A 16,606-nucleotide genomic window follows, 5' to 3' on the forward strand; every position below is an offset into this window, starting at 1 on the left:
GGTCTGTGCCTATGCAACACAGAATCTGAAGCCTTTCAGACAGACAATGAAACATGTTGTCAGTCCAGATGCTCAGGACACATCTTTCAATGAGCATGGGCACCAATTTTCTGCTCAGCTCCTTTGACTGCTACAACAGTAGCATCGTTCAGAACTGTGTTCTCGTTACTGACAACTAGATGGTTTTCTTCCCTTTTGGCTTTTTGTTTTTCCTACAAGCTGCTTTGCTGCTAGTTTTCTTCAAGAAGCTTGCTGCCTATAGGGGGTTGGTGGGCTATGTCAAACACCTTGATGGGCTGGATCTAATATATGGTTTTAGCCTTACATTTGCCCTTCTATTCTACCTCAATGTACATTAGCTTTTCCCAACATAAAGCCCAATCCATTAAATGTTCCTTTATACTCATCTAGCTACTATTGCATAGAGGCTACCTAAAAATAAAATGAAAACCCTTAGGTAGCTTTCTGGATAAAATAAATGATTTTCTAAAACCACCTTTCGTTTATGCAATAATTTAATAAAAACTAAGGAATCTCACAGACAAGGTGAATAGTACTTGGTGGCAGAGGGGTCCAACTCAATTGCATTTGAGCAATGCTAGGTCATAAAATAAACAGCATTGCAAACAGGACAAATCCCAGAGTCAATCTAACAACTGTTTATACAGATAGTACCTTATTGAGCGTGAACTGTGTTTTCTATACCTTAATTCCAAAGCACATCCTAACAGTCTGCAAAAACCTACTGCATGAATGGTCAATGAAGCATACGGATTAGCACCACTTAATAGTTGGACTTTTTCTGCTGCTTTGTACAGAAGAAATATGCAGCCTGCTAAAACCTTTTCTAGGCTCAAACTAGAATGTCAAACAATTCTGTAGAAAATATGTGGGAGTCCTGTTATACTTTGATTAGCCTCAACCCTACTGCCACTTACATGGGTACAGAAGAATAGCATCTAATGTATCAAACTTTTATTAGCAGAGATTTCAAATAAAACTAGTTTTAACAAGTGTAATGGGAAAATAATATAATCCAGTTTCTGAACATAATGAAGAATATCCAGAGTTCTGATAAATGGAATATTTGCATTGTCATTTAAATAAGTGTCATAACTGAAGTATCAAATAATGTTTAAGCTGGCTAGTGGATTTATCATAAATGAATGGGAAAAAATGAGCAGAATAAGACCAATTTCAATTCCCCATTCATAGAAAGAACCTATCAAGCTATGCACTATAGGTCAGTGTACCATAGCTGAGGGCAGATAACATTCCCGAAAGTTCGTAACTTCATGACTTAAAGCAAGGCAAGACTCATGCTATATAAGACAAAACTTCAGAAAAGTAGACCATGCCTTGTGTTGATATCCGGTGTAAGCAGAGAAAGAATACATCTACAGGATTTAATAAGGCAGGTTTTTCCCCCAGAGCACTGCTGCCTAGCACTTTTAACACTTTCAAAAACCATATTTGGTATTAGATCCATAAATCTGTCTTTATTTTTTACAAAATGGATTCCAGGAAGTTAAAAGGCAATACCAGAGACGACTTAGGCGCAGAAATCAGGTGTAGTCATTCAAAGCATTCAAGTAGGGAATATGGTAATATAAATATTCAAAAGCCTTCTCTCAGAAATATTAAAACAATATGTATAACTCATTCCAAACTAAGAAGTAACCTGAAATACTCTAGAGGCCTCAAAAGCTGTTTTTCCTTTTGTTAGATACATGAGAGAACTTGCCTTTGATTAAATTCCTCTTTCCGAACATGGAAAGTTATCACATGGGGTCCACTGTTAAAACAGACTGCAAATTTATTCTGGCATAATGTGTTCCAACAGAGTACATAGGTGAGGTAATGGCCTTGAAGTTTTAATAGTCATCTCCTCTACTGACAACTTCTTTGCATGTTGGACGCAATAATATGGTATGCTCAAACTGTGCTGTATATGAGCCTTTAATATCACATAGGGGAGGGTATGGATCCACTATACCCAAGTCACACAGGTTCTTCAGAGCCATTAGATATTTACTTTCTCCCAGACGATCTAGCCATCTGCGGCAGAAGGCAAGAGTGCCAAAGTTTTCGTTGATAACATTCAGCAAGTGTTTTGCTCTTGGAAGCCTAGAAGAAAAGAGTGCACTGAATGAGCAGGAGGAAATGCTGATCAGGCAGATACTGTGCAATCCCATGCATGTTTACTCATGAGTAAGTCATGCTTTGTTCAGTAAAGAAGCAGTAAAAATATACTTTAAAATTCCATAATGCATAGCACTAGTAGCCAACAAGACACGGTAAACAAAAAAAAGTGTTCAGCATGCACCAGAATCGCATCATTGCTGCTGCATACCTTGTTTCTGGTGAGGAGACCATTCCAGAGAGAGTGGTCTTTGCTTTCATGTAACAATGAACGCACAAAGCTGTGGTGGGGCCTGAGGGTTGCATTTATTGTTTGCTAAGAAGAACAGAAGGGATTTTTCTTTCAATTGCAGCACTGGAAAAAGCCTCTCCACTAAGTCCAGCACTGCTATGGGAAGGAAAATAACTCCCTTGCTCCTACCAGCCTAGTGCTGCCCTTCCATTGGAACAGATCAGAACACTCCTGTTTCTGGAGTGATCCGCCTGCTATTAATGACGGTATTCAAGAATATATAAAAAAATTGTCCAGTGGCATCAGAGACCCACTAAGTTTGTTCTTGGTATAAGCTTTCGTGTGCATGCACACTTCTTCAGACACAGTCAAGAAGACTGAAAGCTGCCTTGTTGTTATGAGTGTTGTTATTCCTGTCACTGCAGGTAATTTTAGTCAGGAGGCTGATAGGCTACGTCAAACACCACGATGGGCTGGATCTAGCCCATGGGCCACTTAATTTAGCACTGCTGATTCAAAGAACATGATTCAAAGTATTTAAGATGCTAGGCGTTTTTTTGAAATCACTATGATTAAACCACAGTAATGTAAAGCTGCTGCTAATATTGGCTGTATTTGGATGTCATGCTAAATCAGTCTTCCCAAATCAGGTGTTCCCCAGCTGTTCTTAAACTCTGATTATCCCTGACTACTGGCCATGCTGGCTAAGGCTGATAGGAGCTGTTAGTTCAAAAACATCTGGAAGAGTTTCAGCAGTGGTAAATTACTCTCCACTCACACACGAGTAAATCAAGTAACTTTAAGGACAAGTAGCTCTAAAAATTGTTGGTTTTTGTCTCATTTGTGCACCCATAGTATATAAGTAGTCTACTTACCATTCTTTTCAAGTTGTGAATTAGCAACAATATTTCTTTCAATAGTACAGACAAAGGGACATTTACCCACTGTAATAAAAGCAGGACTAACCTTATTGGCACATGTCCAACATCAAAGTTCTTCATATAATGAGAACATTCCATATCATCATGAACAACACCTTTTCCTGTGCTGCCAAAGGTTTCTATAGCATATACTTCTCCCTCCTAAAATTAAAGAGACGCATATACTAGATAAGCATACTGGAGTCCATGCTGAGAAATAATCAAAGAACTATTTCTTTGCATTTGAAAACACGGGTTCTGGCACAATATTATTTTGCTACAGGAGACTAACTCTGGAATTTCTCAGAACTATAAATGTAGGACAACACATAATACCCCGCAGAGCAGGTGTACAGGCAGCATGCCCATGAAATACAATCAATCTATTCACTTCCTGTAAATCAAAGATTTTCAAATACTGTCAGGGTGATACTTCCTTGCTTAGACACTGCCCAATCAGGTTTAATGAATAGCTTAATCCCATGTACTAGGAATAGCTGTTCGGGTGTTATATTTCATTTATAGACTCAGCCTGGTTCAAAGGTGGCCACCCATACAGGCAGCTTACAATGTTAAACCCTCTTCACTTCAGCAACAGAAATTAGTCATATACCTTCAAATCATTCTCTGGGGCAATAGGTTATGCCTGGGAGCTAGAGTAGAGTACTTAGAATGCCACCAACAAGTGGGAGAATGGTATTCCAGTTAGCTTACTCCTGGTGGGTAAGAATAGGAAAAGTGGGGCATTTTCAGAATAAAATTTTAAGACTTCTGAACTATTTCTGGAGTGGCATGTATTAGAATAAGAAAGAAGTTTGCAAGATCTTGTGATCAGTTGTGATAACTATCAGATAGTGCATGAATCCTGCTGCCCTTTGTCATCTTAACTAAACAGCCAGATTTTCCACTTTTCCCAATCAGGTAGTTCACCTCCCCATGTTTTATTTTTTAATGACACCTTCATTGGCTTCTAAATACAAATTTTAATTGTGGGGATAGGACATTTTGAATTACTCGCAAGAACAAAATGATTGTTAGGCATACCATTCATTTTTCATTTTAATAAAACGAATGCCAACTGTTAAGTATTACACACATATTTACAACATTCTGTTGTGAGCAGTAGCCATATGCTTCCTGGGTTTCAAGTAATTTAGTACTACAAACTAAAAAACTTCTGAGTTGAGGGGGACGGGAATGGAAACAGAATTTCAAACAAGGGCCAGGTGAAACTGCAAATATTAACAGCCTAATACGGTGCATATTCTTCAGTGGGAGTAAAGGCCCATTGAGCTCTATACTTCTGTGTTCAGAGGGTAAGAGTGTAAGAGTTATTTGCTTACTTCCATTCTTGTTGCTTCTCCTCCTTTCACAATGGGAACAGTTTTGCCTGCATGTATCCTATAGGGTCCAATAGAGTGTCCATTCAGATTGCGAATTGGTTTCACTGTAACATAAAATACGAAACACTATAAAATCAATGCACGTAGTAATTGTACAGTTAACTTTTCTAGAATAAGCAATTTCATTTTTAAAAAAAGCTATTCTCAATTTTTGGAATCCAAAAGACAACATGAAATTCCCAAAAACACAATTAAATGCAAAAATCAAAACCCTTTGAGAAGTTTAATGGATCTCAAAATGTTTTACTTGTGAGCAACAACAGTAATCAAGTCTTACAAATGCAATGCCTCTGTCGGTTTCATATGCACACATGCTCTCTCCCTTAGCGCTGAATCAAAACTATCACATGTACTAGATAGGGGAAATTTACCTTGATATGTTTTGCCATCAATTTCAACTTCGTAAGATTCCATAACTTCTTGAATAGCTTCACCAACATCACAAAGGCGAACGTCTATTCCAGCGCACTATACACACACATAAGACAGGTTGAAATTGAAGATAAAAATTCCCTCTCACAAAGTATGTAGGTAAGAGATAAAGTTACACTTCCCCTTGCGAGTATACCTTTATTCCAGTATTAGTTGCATCTTTTACAGCTTGTAACAGCCTGTCATATTTTCGATTGAATGTGACAGTAAAAGCACAGTCAATGATACGACCTGAAATTAGATACAAATTAGATGAAAGAATCTGAACTCAACTAAATGATCTAACTGCAGAGTAAGCAAGAGAAAACTCACCACTAACATGTGTTCCAAAATCTATCTTGCAGATATCATCGTACTGCAATACAGTTGGATCTCCAGCGTTAGGGGTATAGTGGGCTGCACAGTTATTCAGAGAACATCCCGTGGGAAATGCAAGCCCAGCATTTAACCCATTCTCTTTTATCAACTTCCGTGAACAGTCTTCTAGTTTTTCGCTAGGGAAGCAAAGATCTTTATTACATGAACGGATTTGTTTTCCAGCAGCTTTATTTAGTTGCTACATTAAAAAAAAATTCAAACGATTCCCCTCCTTCCCTTTGCTATGCATATTACTGGGAATGTTCTTAGAATATGAGATATTTGCTGCCCCAAGAATATAAGAACTGAGGAAGTGCCATGTCTCCAGCTGTATCATACTCATTGAACAACTTTGCAGCAACATTCTGTTAGCTGCTTGTCCCCCAGCCTCATAGTCCATAGAAGCAGTTGTGAAAAAACAAAAACAAAAATATACAATCATCACCAACAGTCACCAGAACTGATGGAGAACTAGGCTGATATATGGAAGCCCCACACCTAATCTCTATGTCCAGCACATTCAATTAAACTTATGGAGATGAACCCTTGTATAGTCCTCCCTTGATCCTATGATCTTTTATTCTCACCAGATTTCTATCATTGTCATTCCAGGTTTGATCCAGCTCATAACGTATTTTCTCACTTGTCTGTGTGCTTCAGCAGCCTCTCTGAAATCATTCCAGATCTCTTCACTTGCTTGATCTAGTGCTTTCTTTTCATCACTTGTTGTTCTCCAAGCAGCAGTTCGCCTTTAATATTGGGATAAAAGGATTGTCAGACAGGCCATTTTAGCTTGTAATCCAAACTAGATGACACAGGTATACTCAACAGGACTACTACTTTAATATACATATTTTAGATTAACAGAGGTAAACTTCAAATTACATATACAATCACTCAAGTTATTAAACTCTAGCTAGCCCACTCTGACCAAGTCCCAGAGTAGTTCAAAATCAATGTTTGTTTCCAATTCTACTGCCATCACGAAACACCTCACTGATTTCAGAAACTGGTAGGTGAAGATTTTGGTAAAAGAAAAAAATATTCATTGAAGGAGAAATATCATTATTGCACCATTTCTACCACGAAAAACCTTGGGTACCTAGCCTGACTCCAACTTGGGAGAATGTAAGGAACAGGTTTAGGAGTTCAGCCAAGTGACCTGCTGATAAGGAAAACTGCAGGTGTCCAAAGCTCCTCTACACATGTTCTTTGAATTCTAGATGAGGCCTGCACACATGCAATAGCTGGTATAGTGGACTGTACCACTTTAGACTGCAGGTGGAAAGGATCATGTTTTTAAACAATGCTTCATATAGGTAAAAGTAAAGGTAAAGGATTCCTCAACAGTTATGAGCGCCGCAACCCATAGTCGGCAGGACTTATCTGCTTTCAGACCGAGGGAGCCTGCATTTGTCTGCAAACAGCTTTTCCAGGTCATGTGGCCAGCCTGACTAAACCACTTCTGGTGCACGGAACACTGTGATGAATGCCAGAGCGCACAGAAATGCCATTGACCTTTCCGCCACAGCAGTACCTATTTACTTACTTGCAGTGGTATGCTTTCAAACAGCTAGGTTGCCAGGAGCTGGGACAAAGGAATGGGAGCTCACCCTGTTGCGCAGACTCAAAATGCTGACCTTATGATCAGCAAGCCCAAGAGGCTCAGTGGTTTAGACCACAGAGCCACCCCTGTTCCTCCATATGAAAAGCTCTTGGCTATGCAGAACACTAGCCCAGTAGAGAGCAAATTGGACTGTAACTTCTTCCCTTGTTTTGCCGTTTTACTTGCATAGATTTGTTTACACCACTTAGAGATGATGGTGATTAAGCAATATACAAATTGCTGAAATAAAATAAATAAATAAATAAAACTACATGGGGACATTCAAAAGTGGTACAACCCCACTTACTGTCCAAAATTATACAAGCCACTCTACCACTTCACTGTTCTACCATGTCATTGTTGCATGTGTAGACCAGGTCTTATGTCTTATCTCAGGGATGGAGAACCTCTGACCCACCAGACCATTTTGGCCAAGCCACACCCTGCCCTGCACCTGACATCATGTAACAGTGGTCCAGCTCACCTGCCTGAGTTGGCCTGTGGGTAGAAAAGCATCTGGATAAACTAACAAAGCATATTCCTTCATGTGCCATCACATATTTTTTTGAAAGGTGCGAAGCCTGTCAACTGCATGACCTAAGATATGCGAGTTTGCCAAATGAAAGACTGGAGGGTATTTGTGGAGAAGGATCTTGCTCACTTGCCCGCCATTAAGTCTGAGCAAAGCAGACGGGTATGCAGTCTAGTCCTGAATCCACAAACCAAGGGAAAGGTTTTGTGGCAGGAAGACTGAGCAATTCCAGTGGGGATTTACACCAGTGATAACCATCCATGCCTGCCTTTGTGAGTGGCCATTGTCTCCCCAATTCCTGGCCAGGTGCCATACCAGTTACCTGCCAAAACGTGACATGTGCTCTAACTAGCAAGAAAGAACCAGGTGCTACTCAACCCAATGAGCAGAAGAGAGTCCTTAAAATGGGCTTGGGTATGCAGTGCTTTGTTTCCTCCATTCAATCACCACCTACCCTCCATTGGTGACCATCAGGAAACCATGCAACTGACCACCTAAAGCCATGCTACTCACAAGTAGACCAAGCAGTCAGTCTGTAAATAACTAGGTCAGCACAGGTAGATTTCATCTACAGAGCTTTTATTTTCAGTATTTGTCCATTTGCCTTTTCCTCTTCCATTCTTAATAAAGCTTCATATTATTTGACTGCTGGGACCTGAAGGGTGTTTATGCCAAACTTTAGGATTTGGGTAATCTCCTACATGCTTAACCACTGAGCGTATATATGCCACTAGGGCAAAAGTGTGGATTTCACAGGGAATGTGCTGAATTCCATGGTGGAAGAGACAGTTAGATGCCAGCCCCATTGTCCTGAGTAAACAGAATGATGTGACTGAAAGGCAGAGGTAGCATTGACTCAGAATTCTAGATTTTTATTATTTCCCGGAACACCACAGAATTCCCTCCCACTGGGGGCTGGCATCCAACTGTAGAACTGCAAAAACTCAGTGATGGTGGCAGCAGTTACTGGATAGTTTAGAGGACAGTGCTGGTCTACTTTGCAAGGCAGCTGTGCAGAGTGTAGGCAGGCTCTCCTAACCTTCCCCTTTCCATTACAGGTTGTGTTTTGTTTTTTTTAATTACTGTTTTTTAAACAAACACTAATACAATTACCACTAAGCACTTATCCAGCAGCACATCTAATGGTGCTTGATTTATCCACTGTCTCTAGACAAACACTTACACATTCAACATTCAAACATATTACTTAACGAAACCTCTCCACTGAGAATATTGAGTGGTTGATATAACAAGGTCTTGATCTTGGTCATTAACATAAAGGGGTCCACATTTCTTGGAAGGTATCTCTATTTGTTATGCTTTTAATTGCCCTCTTGTGTCTAGTGAAACGCTCAAACGCTAATCATGCTGCAGTCAGTAAGAAGCCTACAAGTTCTCTGAAGCGCAGGGTGGAGCCTAAGCCTATGTCCAAAGATAGTAGGGCTAAGGCAGGATTTGAAGAAAGGGGTTGGCCTGTAATTGTGGATACAATAGAGAATACTCCATTCCAAAAGTTTTTAACATGGCGGTATTCCCACCAAACATGAATAAATGAACCCAGCTTTTCCATCACAGTATTAACCTACTGCAGGCTTTAAGGACTGCAGTGTAGTTCTCTACAGAATTAAACAGAACATGGTTTTGAAGTATAAAATACAGAGGTACATTGTCACTTTTGAATGACAAGCATTATTATCATAGTTATTACTATTATTAATACCTCCCCTTTTCCCCTAATAGGACTCAAGGCAACTTACAGATTTTTAAAAGGGAATTAATAAAAACATAGAAAAATAATAATTAAAAACAAGAGAATTAAAACTATATACATTTAATAGTATATAAACAAGCACAGGCCTTGTTGATTAGGCCTATGTTCAAGTACTATATAGTTTGCTGGCAAAGTCACTGCTTCATACATTTACCATTCATACATAAAAGTAATCCCAACTCATTAAGCATATCTACATCATCCCAAGATCAATGCCAACAAAATACAGTATGCAGTTACAAACATATACAGAGATCTACAGACAGGAATGCTCTAAAATTCACTTACTTCCAATTAGCACCTCCAACATAACGGATAACAGTAAAGCGAATATAATAACCCAGCTCTTGGGGCAGAGACTTATGAACAACAGGCAATTAGGTAAGCCTACAAAATAATTTGTCAATGTACCACGCTGTGCATGTTAAATTTTTTAAACAAGATACATACCCATCTTGTGTTGGTGGATACTCACACTCTTCACCTTTTGGAAATATTCCAGTGGTAAACAAATCACATATTGGAATAGACGGAGGATCTGTCTGGACTTTAGCTGTTGGATGAAATGCAGAAGTTGAATCTCTTACGATGCACTGCATAGTTCTACCATTTTCAATACAAAAGCATTAAAAAATTTTTTTTTACATTGCCTTACTTGGGCTCATATCTAAAACTGAAAACATGCCAAGATACCCTTAAATAACCTTGCCAGTTCTGAGTGCCTTTTACTGTTGCAGCACTGAGTCACTTTTAGCAAAAAAAAACACAAACCAACCAACCTGGGTTGTGCATAGCAATCAATTTCTTTAAGAATTCAAATATCTGCATACACTTCAAACACCACTGTTTACCAAGACAGCATCTATATTCTCATACCTGTCCTTGGTGAATCACTGAAATCACTTACAGTGATTAAAAATGTAAGACTGTAAAAGTGGGCACATATGTACTAAAGTGTTTCAGGTGTCAGTTCCTCTCCCAGGTCTCTATAAAATATATACACGAGGATGGTTGTTGTTTTGAGATTTAATTTTCTTTTCAACTATACCTTATAGCTGTATACCAACACCACTTCCCTCCCCCAAGTACCTGCTAAAATGAAGGGTCTTACAAAGTAATCTTCCCCCAGCACTGGGGTGGGATAACACATTTCCCACTTGGCCTATAAAGAGCAGGCAAAGAGCCTTATCTTCCCTTCACAGCACTGAACATCACAGCTTTGCAACTGGGAGATAAAACCGTGGAGGCTCACTTGCTACAACTTGCCAAGCTGGGTGCCGACTGCAGGACAAAGGTTACCTACCCCTGCAGTAGACGATACTGAGCAAGACAGCTAAATGTTCTTGCTATGTATAAGGTAGTGTTATGTGTGAGCTCCATAAATATGACATAAGCAGAAACAAAGTTTGCACGATACAACCATAGTAACAAACACCTACGTCCTTTCTTCTTTTTCTTCTTCTTCTTTTTCTTCCCTGCTGCACCATCACCTTCACCTTCACCATCTACAGAAGACAAACATTTACAAATTTATAAACAATAACTACAGATAATAGCACTACTACCTAAGATTATTATTCTATAGTTGTGAGAGGGAAAAAATTCAGTTAAGAGGCTTGGCTAAAGAGCTAGAGCAAAGCTACATATTAGAGCAGCCTGATTAGACTCACCCAAACTGCATGCAACTTCACACCTGCACAGGACGTGAAGATTTCTAAGAACAAGCCGGGATAACTCCTGCTGAATCTCTATTGGCAAGAGTTCCACAGAGCAGGGCTTGCTACACTAAATGCTCAGCACCTGGTAAAGACCAGCTGAACCTCAGGGGTATATGAAACCACCAAGTGCCTCTTCACAAGACTTCAGTGATCAAAGTGGAGCATAAAGAATCAGGTGGTACTTCAGGCCCAAATGGCTTTGTGAGCACAAGAACATTGAAACAGCAGGAAATTGGTAACCAATGAAGGTTTCTCAGCAGCTATCCCTTATGCAAACATACACGCACACACAACCATAGCTAACATCATTCAGTGAAATGAGTGGTGATGACCTGAGTACACCCCAATAAATTTATTTCTTTGTGTAATAAATATCATTAGTAATAATAATAATAATAATAATAATAGAACACTGCCAGACCCTTAAGTGCAGATTGAGACACAAAGTTTAATCATGGCTGTAACCACAAGCATCTTCACTGTGATGTCTTTCCGATTTCAATAAGGCATCAGCAGCTTTCAACATGCCCGTTATGACACCAGAAATCTGGAGTTTAAAATGTACACTAGTCACTACATGTTGTATGCTTAATTTTGGAAGCATACCAAGGCACATTATAGCAATTAGTATGCACAGGTGGAATCTGTAGCAAGATACTGCAATGTGGCATGCTCCTGGTCAGTGTTTCAACCAGTCATGCCCTCCATTTCATTTCCTCTGTTACTTCATTACCCCACAAAAATAAATCAGGATTCCATGCCCACGAAACATGCTTAATTCTCAGTGGGCTGTTTTGGGATCCCCCTCCTCCACACTTTCAGTTTAGTTTACTGTCTTTCTGTGCTGGCTAAGAAGCAAGGAGCTTCGCTTTCTCCATGACGTATACTGAAGCCAAGCTAGTTGGTGAAAGATGGGTAAAGTGATTTGTCCCTCCTCTGCCAGTCCATTTGTTCTCCGGAGAGAATTCCATGCACTTCCCTGAGTGGAATTCCTGGTTGTTGAAAGTAATTAAATATTTGCTAATAATGCAAGAATAAGAGGGCAACATTAGATAAAAGCAAAAGCATATTTTTAAATAAAAAACCCCTACTGATGCTAAGCAGCATTAATAGTTCAAACATATTGTGTAAGTGCTTCACACATACAGTTGGGTACAACATTCATAACAAAACCACCTTCAAAGTGAACTAATTAATGCCACATGAGAAATCAATAAAAATCATGGCTTCACAAGGGCAAATCATATGCTGTTCAGCACTGTCAATGATTATTCCTTCTAGCCACACACTTCCATCACCCTTCAGTTTGCAGTAGCTACCACCAGAGAAGTCTAAGGCCTCTGGCTGGCAGGTACATTTCTGGCAACAAAAAAGGAGAGAGATAAAGTGCATGAAAAGATAGGACCGCTGCCTGGAAAGAACCCTTTGTTTCTGTAGTTCTATGGAGAGGAAAGGTAAGAGGCAGCATAAAGAGAAAGAGAGTATCCTTCAGGCAGCCAGAGTTTGCCAGGTAGCCACTAGTTTCCAGTAACTGACCTATGCACACTTCTTCATTTAAAATTTTGAATTTTAGAACAACTTAAGTTTTAAAATAAGAAACTATCACTTTGATAGTGATCTGGCTGACACACATTATTTAAGTTTTACAATAATTTTATTTTACTAAAAAGATATAGTTAGGGCATTAAAGACTGTAAACACTTTTTTAATATATAAAAAACCTAGAACCCATTTTAAAGCATAACTTCAGTCTGTCACAGCACATTCTGAAACAAAGACACAGTCATTCTTTAAATAGTCAATGCTCTTTAACACTGCTACTCGTTTTAATGAAAACTGCATCAGATTCCTCTTGCCCTTGATCTATGCTTAATCCATTTACACTACATCAGAAAAAAAAGTTCTGGCATGCAGTTCATTCATCTACCAATGTGGAATACTTTCCAGTTCCCTATGCTAACCACTGCAGATTCTGGCAATATTCAGTCCTACAGTGGCTGCTGTTCACTTATTACAGGCTTCTTCTGCAGTACTGCTGGTAGATTTGCCAGTCAGCAAGCCAAACTGTTTAGACTGCCATGTCCTTGAAGACTGCTGCAATATTTCCATCCTTTTGTCAGAGTCACAACCACTGTCTCTAATCAAGGCTATAATCCTAGGAGTTGAATGAAAACTTAATTCCAAGTAACATGTTTAGCTTCCACCATGAACAACTGATTCCTAATGCAAAACACCAGACAGCAATGAAGATTCTGTCTGAAAGGTTCTTGATTTGGTCAAGACATATTTTTGCTATTAGGTTTAAAAAAGCTTTGCCTATTTATTTATATTACTAGATTGTTAATACACCTTTCCCCACAGGACAATCAAGGTGCCATACATGGTCCCCACCCTCCATTTTACCATCACAAAAACCATGTGAGGTAGATTAGATTAGGGGAGTGTAGCTGACCAAGGTCACCCAGTGAGTCTTATGGATGAATGGGCATTTGAAGCCTAGAGTTAAGCACCATCATGTAACAGTCTCTTAACATTTAGGATCTCTTCTGAATTATATGAAGCTCTGGTCACTAGCAATCCAGTTAATTAGAACTTAAGCTATTAAATGGGTGGGTGTGGGGAGCCCCAGACATCTATTCCAACGCCCAACAGGAATAACACATTAATGGTTGTTCTTGTTCAAAACCAATTAATGTGGACAGGTATTGTGTTGCAAAAGAACTTGAACTGAAATGTTTTGTCTATTTTTAGATAAATAAACTCGCAGCAAAGTCTCTAGGAGAAAATCATCTCCTTGTTAGCTTAACCACCATGTCTTATATACAACCCCCTATTCTTGGTCCAGAAAAAGCCCTTTGCATGTAAAATGGGGCTTCTGGCTGTCATTCATATTTCATTCCTATCTTCTCCATCATATGGCTTTTCGAAATGTAGATATAATACAAGGACAACAGTAATAAAGCCCGTTTTCTGTAGTTTAAATGACTTATAATTTATAGAATAATCTAGGTAAAATTGACACTTTAAGAATTAAACTGAATTTTATTTCCTTTCTTTTAATGAACAGAAAGACTGGCATTTTGTTTAGAACAAAAGCTCATCAGAAATGGCTTCATAAATTGAATTCAATATCTATGACTTTCAAGCATGTATGTATGTACCAATAAAATTGGCCAAAGATCTATCAATATTCTCTATTACCATTCCCAAACAGGAATTTCAATATATAACACAGTCACTGTGTTGCAGTGGATAGCCTATCGTACCTGAACAAAGGAGATCTAGGTTAAAGTCAGGGCTCAGCCATCCCTTGGGATAGATCCTATCTCTCATCTTGAATTACCCTGATAAGAGTTGCTCTTTCCAAGGTTATAATTACTTAGTATAATATGATCTCTTTTTAAAATCAATGAACAAAACATTTGATAATAGCCTTTTTATACAGCAGCGCTTTCAACAACCTACAGAAACTGCTTCAGCATGAAATATCTTTCCCAACTCCAGTAATCCCTTAACTAAAGCAAACTCCAAATATTTTTACATTAATATTTTACATATCATGGACAGGGTAAATTATACTTGCCTTCATCATCATCTTCTTTCTCCTTTTCCTCCAGTGCTTGTTTATCCAATTGTTTTGTCACCTCATCAAGTGTTGACTCAGATTCTCTCTCGGTTTCTTGTCCTGTTTGCAAATAAGCAGGTAGTTTAAACAATAACGCAAAACCCAGCTAAACAAAGACAATATACTTTCAAAATTGTGTGTCTCTACTTTCTAAATTATACAAGACTGTTCCTATATTATCACTGAAGGTAAATAATAAATTTCTTCCAAGCAATTCCATAAATTGAAATCTCTCTCCCTAGACCTTAGGACAGGTACCATGTACTAATGAAAGCATGAAAATCCACCCACCCCCGCCTTACGCAACTGCAACAGTCTCTAAGAATTAAAACACACCCTCAGTCCTGTAAGGAAACCATGCAGTTACAATCGTCCTCCTCCTATACCATACGAGTGAGTGTCCGACGGCAAATGCATCATTCCGAAGACCCTCTCTCCCATTACATGTGAATTTCGTGCATGCTCCCACCATAAAAGTTATCTTCCGACTGCAGTGTTGATTAACTCCCCCCCTCCTCTTCCCCAGGCACCCTGACAGCTGCATACCAGCACTCTCTTGCTTCCCAAGAAAACCCCGGCAGCGTGTCACCACCCCGACACAGAAGATCTCAGACGCGAGGTCGCCTTGCCATACACGACCCACGCCCTAGTTTAACGATTTCCAGTCTCATATATCATATATATATATATATATATATATATATATATATATATGAGATGACGATGATGATAAAAGGCTTAACATGAGCTTGACGGCCTAACACCCAGACCCTCCCCATCGCTTCCCCTAAACCCCTCCGACTCTGGGAACATTTCCCCACAGCGGCGCCACGGAACGGCGGCTTTCTTTCCCCTCAAAAGGGGCTCGTCCTCCCACCGACCCACCCCTCTCCCTTCAACCCCGGACGTCTCAGGGGGCAAGGAGGCTTCGCTCCCGCTCCTCCTCCGACGAAGTTGTCCCCATGGCTCGCCCCTGACGCGGCCTCCCCCGCCCCGCCATCGCCTTGCCCGGCCCAGCTCCTACCCGCGGCGGCTCCTTTGCTCTTCTTCTTCTTCTTGCGCTTCTTCTTCGCTCCTTCTTCAGCGCCAGGCCCCGCCGCGCCTTCTCTCTCCTCGGGATCCAAGAGCACCTCCCCGTTCAGGTGCTTCTCCTCCTCGGGGCTGCCCCTTTCCTCCACGGCCGCCATGTTGCAGCGCCGCCGCCGCCGCCGCCTCCTCTCCCACGACTAGCCGCCGCCAGCGAGCGAGAGCCAGAGACCGAGGGTGAAGGGGAGGCCGCTCCAGCCCCAGCTCCTCTATGGCTCAGCCCTGGGGCACGTCGGGAAAGATGGAGGGCTAAGAATCCCGTGGGGGGGGGGGGACGACGAGCCGCGAGCACGTGCGCTGTGGAAGAGGGAGAGAGTTGTTGTCTGTGAGGCTGGCCGTGGGGAGGGTGCAGTTTAGGGCCGGGCTCATAGCTCATGCCGTCGCCTGGGCCTCCTCTCTTCACACCACGTGGTTGTTGGGTTTTCCACCCACCCCCCGCCCTCCTCGCAACCAATTTCCCTGAGTAGGTTGCAGCAAAACTTAGCGTAGAGAGCTTCATGGCACCTTAAAAGACTAACCGCGCAAACCTATGGCTGCTTGTCTGTCCGTTCAAAAGGAAGCCCCGTTGAGTTCAGCGAGTGAGTCTTTTATCTAAAAACTGTGGCGGGATTGCAACCCAACACATTTTATTCTGGCATAAATTGTCCCTGGACCAGAGCCCATTTCATCAGATGTGTACAAGGCACCGTAAATTCGACAAGACTGGATTTGTCTGCTTCTATCACTAATCTAAAATGCTGATTTTGAAAAAAGTTGCTTCAGAGACTTAACTCCTGTTCTAG

General features: G+C 40.5%; 2 protein-coding genes across 2 annotated transcripts in view; one reads left to right on the forward strand and one right to left on the reverse strand.

Moving 5' to 3' along the window:
• Positions 1-1,472: 1,472 nt before the first annotated feature.
• Positions 1,473-16,070, reverse strand: METAP2 (methionyl aminopeptidase 2). Its single transcript, XM_081022510.1, has 11 exons — positions 15,763-16,070; positions 14,697-14,798; positions 10,835-10,900; positions 9,846-9,948; positions 6,074-6,235; positions 5,442-5,623; positions 5,266-5,360; positions 5,069-5,165; positions 4,638-4,741; positions 3,341-3,456; positions 1,473-2,127 (listed from the first exon to the last, which is right to left on the reverse strand). The coding sequence occupies exons 1-11, from the start codon at positions 15,923-15,925 to the stop codon at positions 1,875-1,877; spliced, it is 1,443 nt and encodes a 480-aa protein (XP_080878636.1). The 5' UTR covers positions 15,926-16,070; the 3' UTR covers positions 1,473-1,874.
• Positions 16,071-16,241: 171 nt separating this feature from the next.
• Positions 16,242-16,606, forward strand: part of LOC308486124 (uncharacterized protein) — a 33,350-nt gene continuing 32,985 nt past the window's right edge. The window contains exon 1 of the mRNA XM_081022485.1: positions 16,242-16,402. The gene's annotated coding sequence lies outside the window, so the exon portion shown is untranslated. The remainder of the gene's footprint in view (positions 16,403-16,606) is intronic.

The sequence above is a fragment of the Podarcis pityusensis genome (genome assembly GCF_964106645.2).
Source record: "Podarcis pityusensis genome assembly, chromosome: 10".
Lineage (NCBI taxonomy): Eukaryota > Metazoa > Chordata > Lepidosauria > Squamata > Lacertidae > Podarcis > Podarcis pityusensis.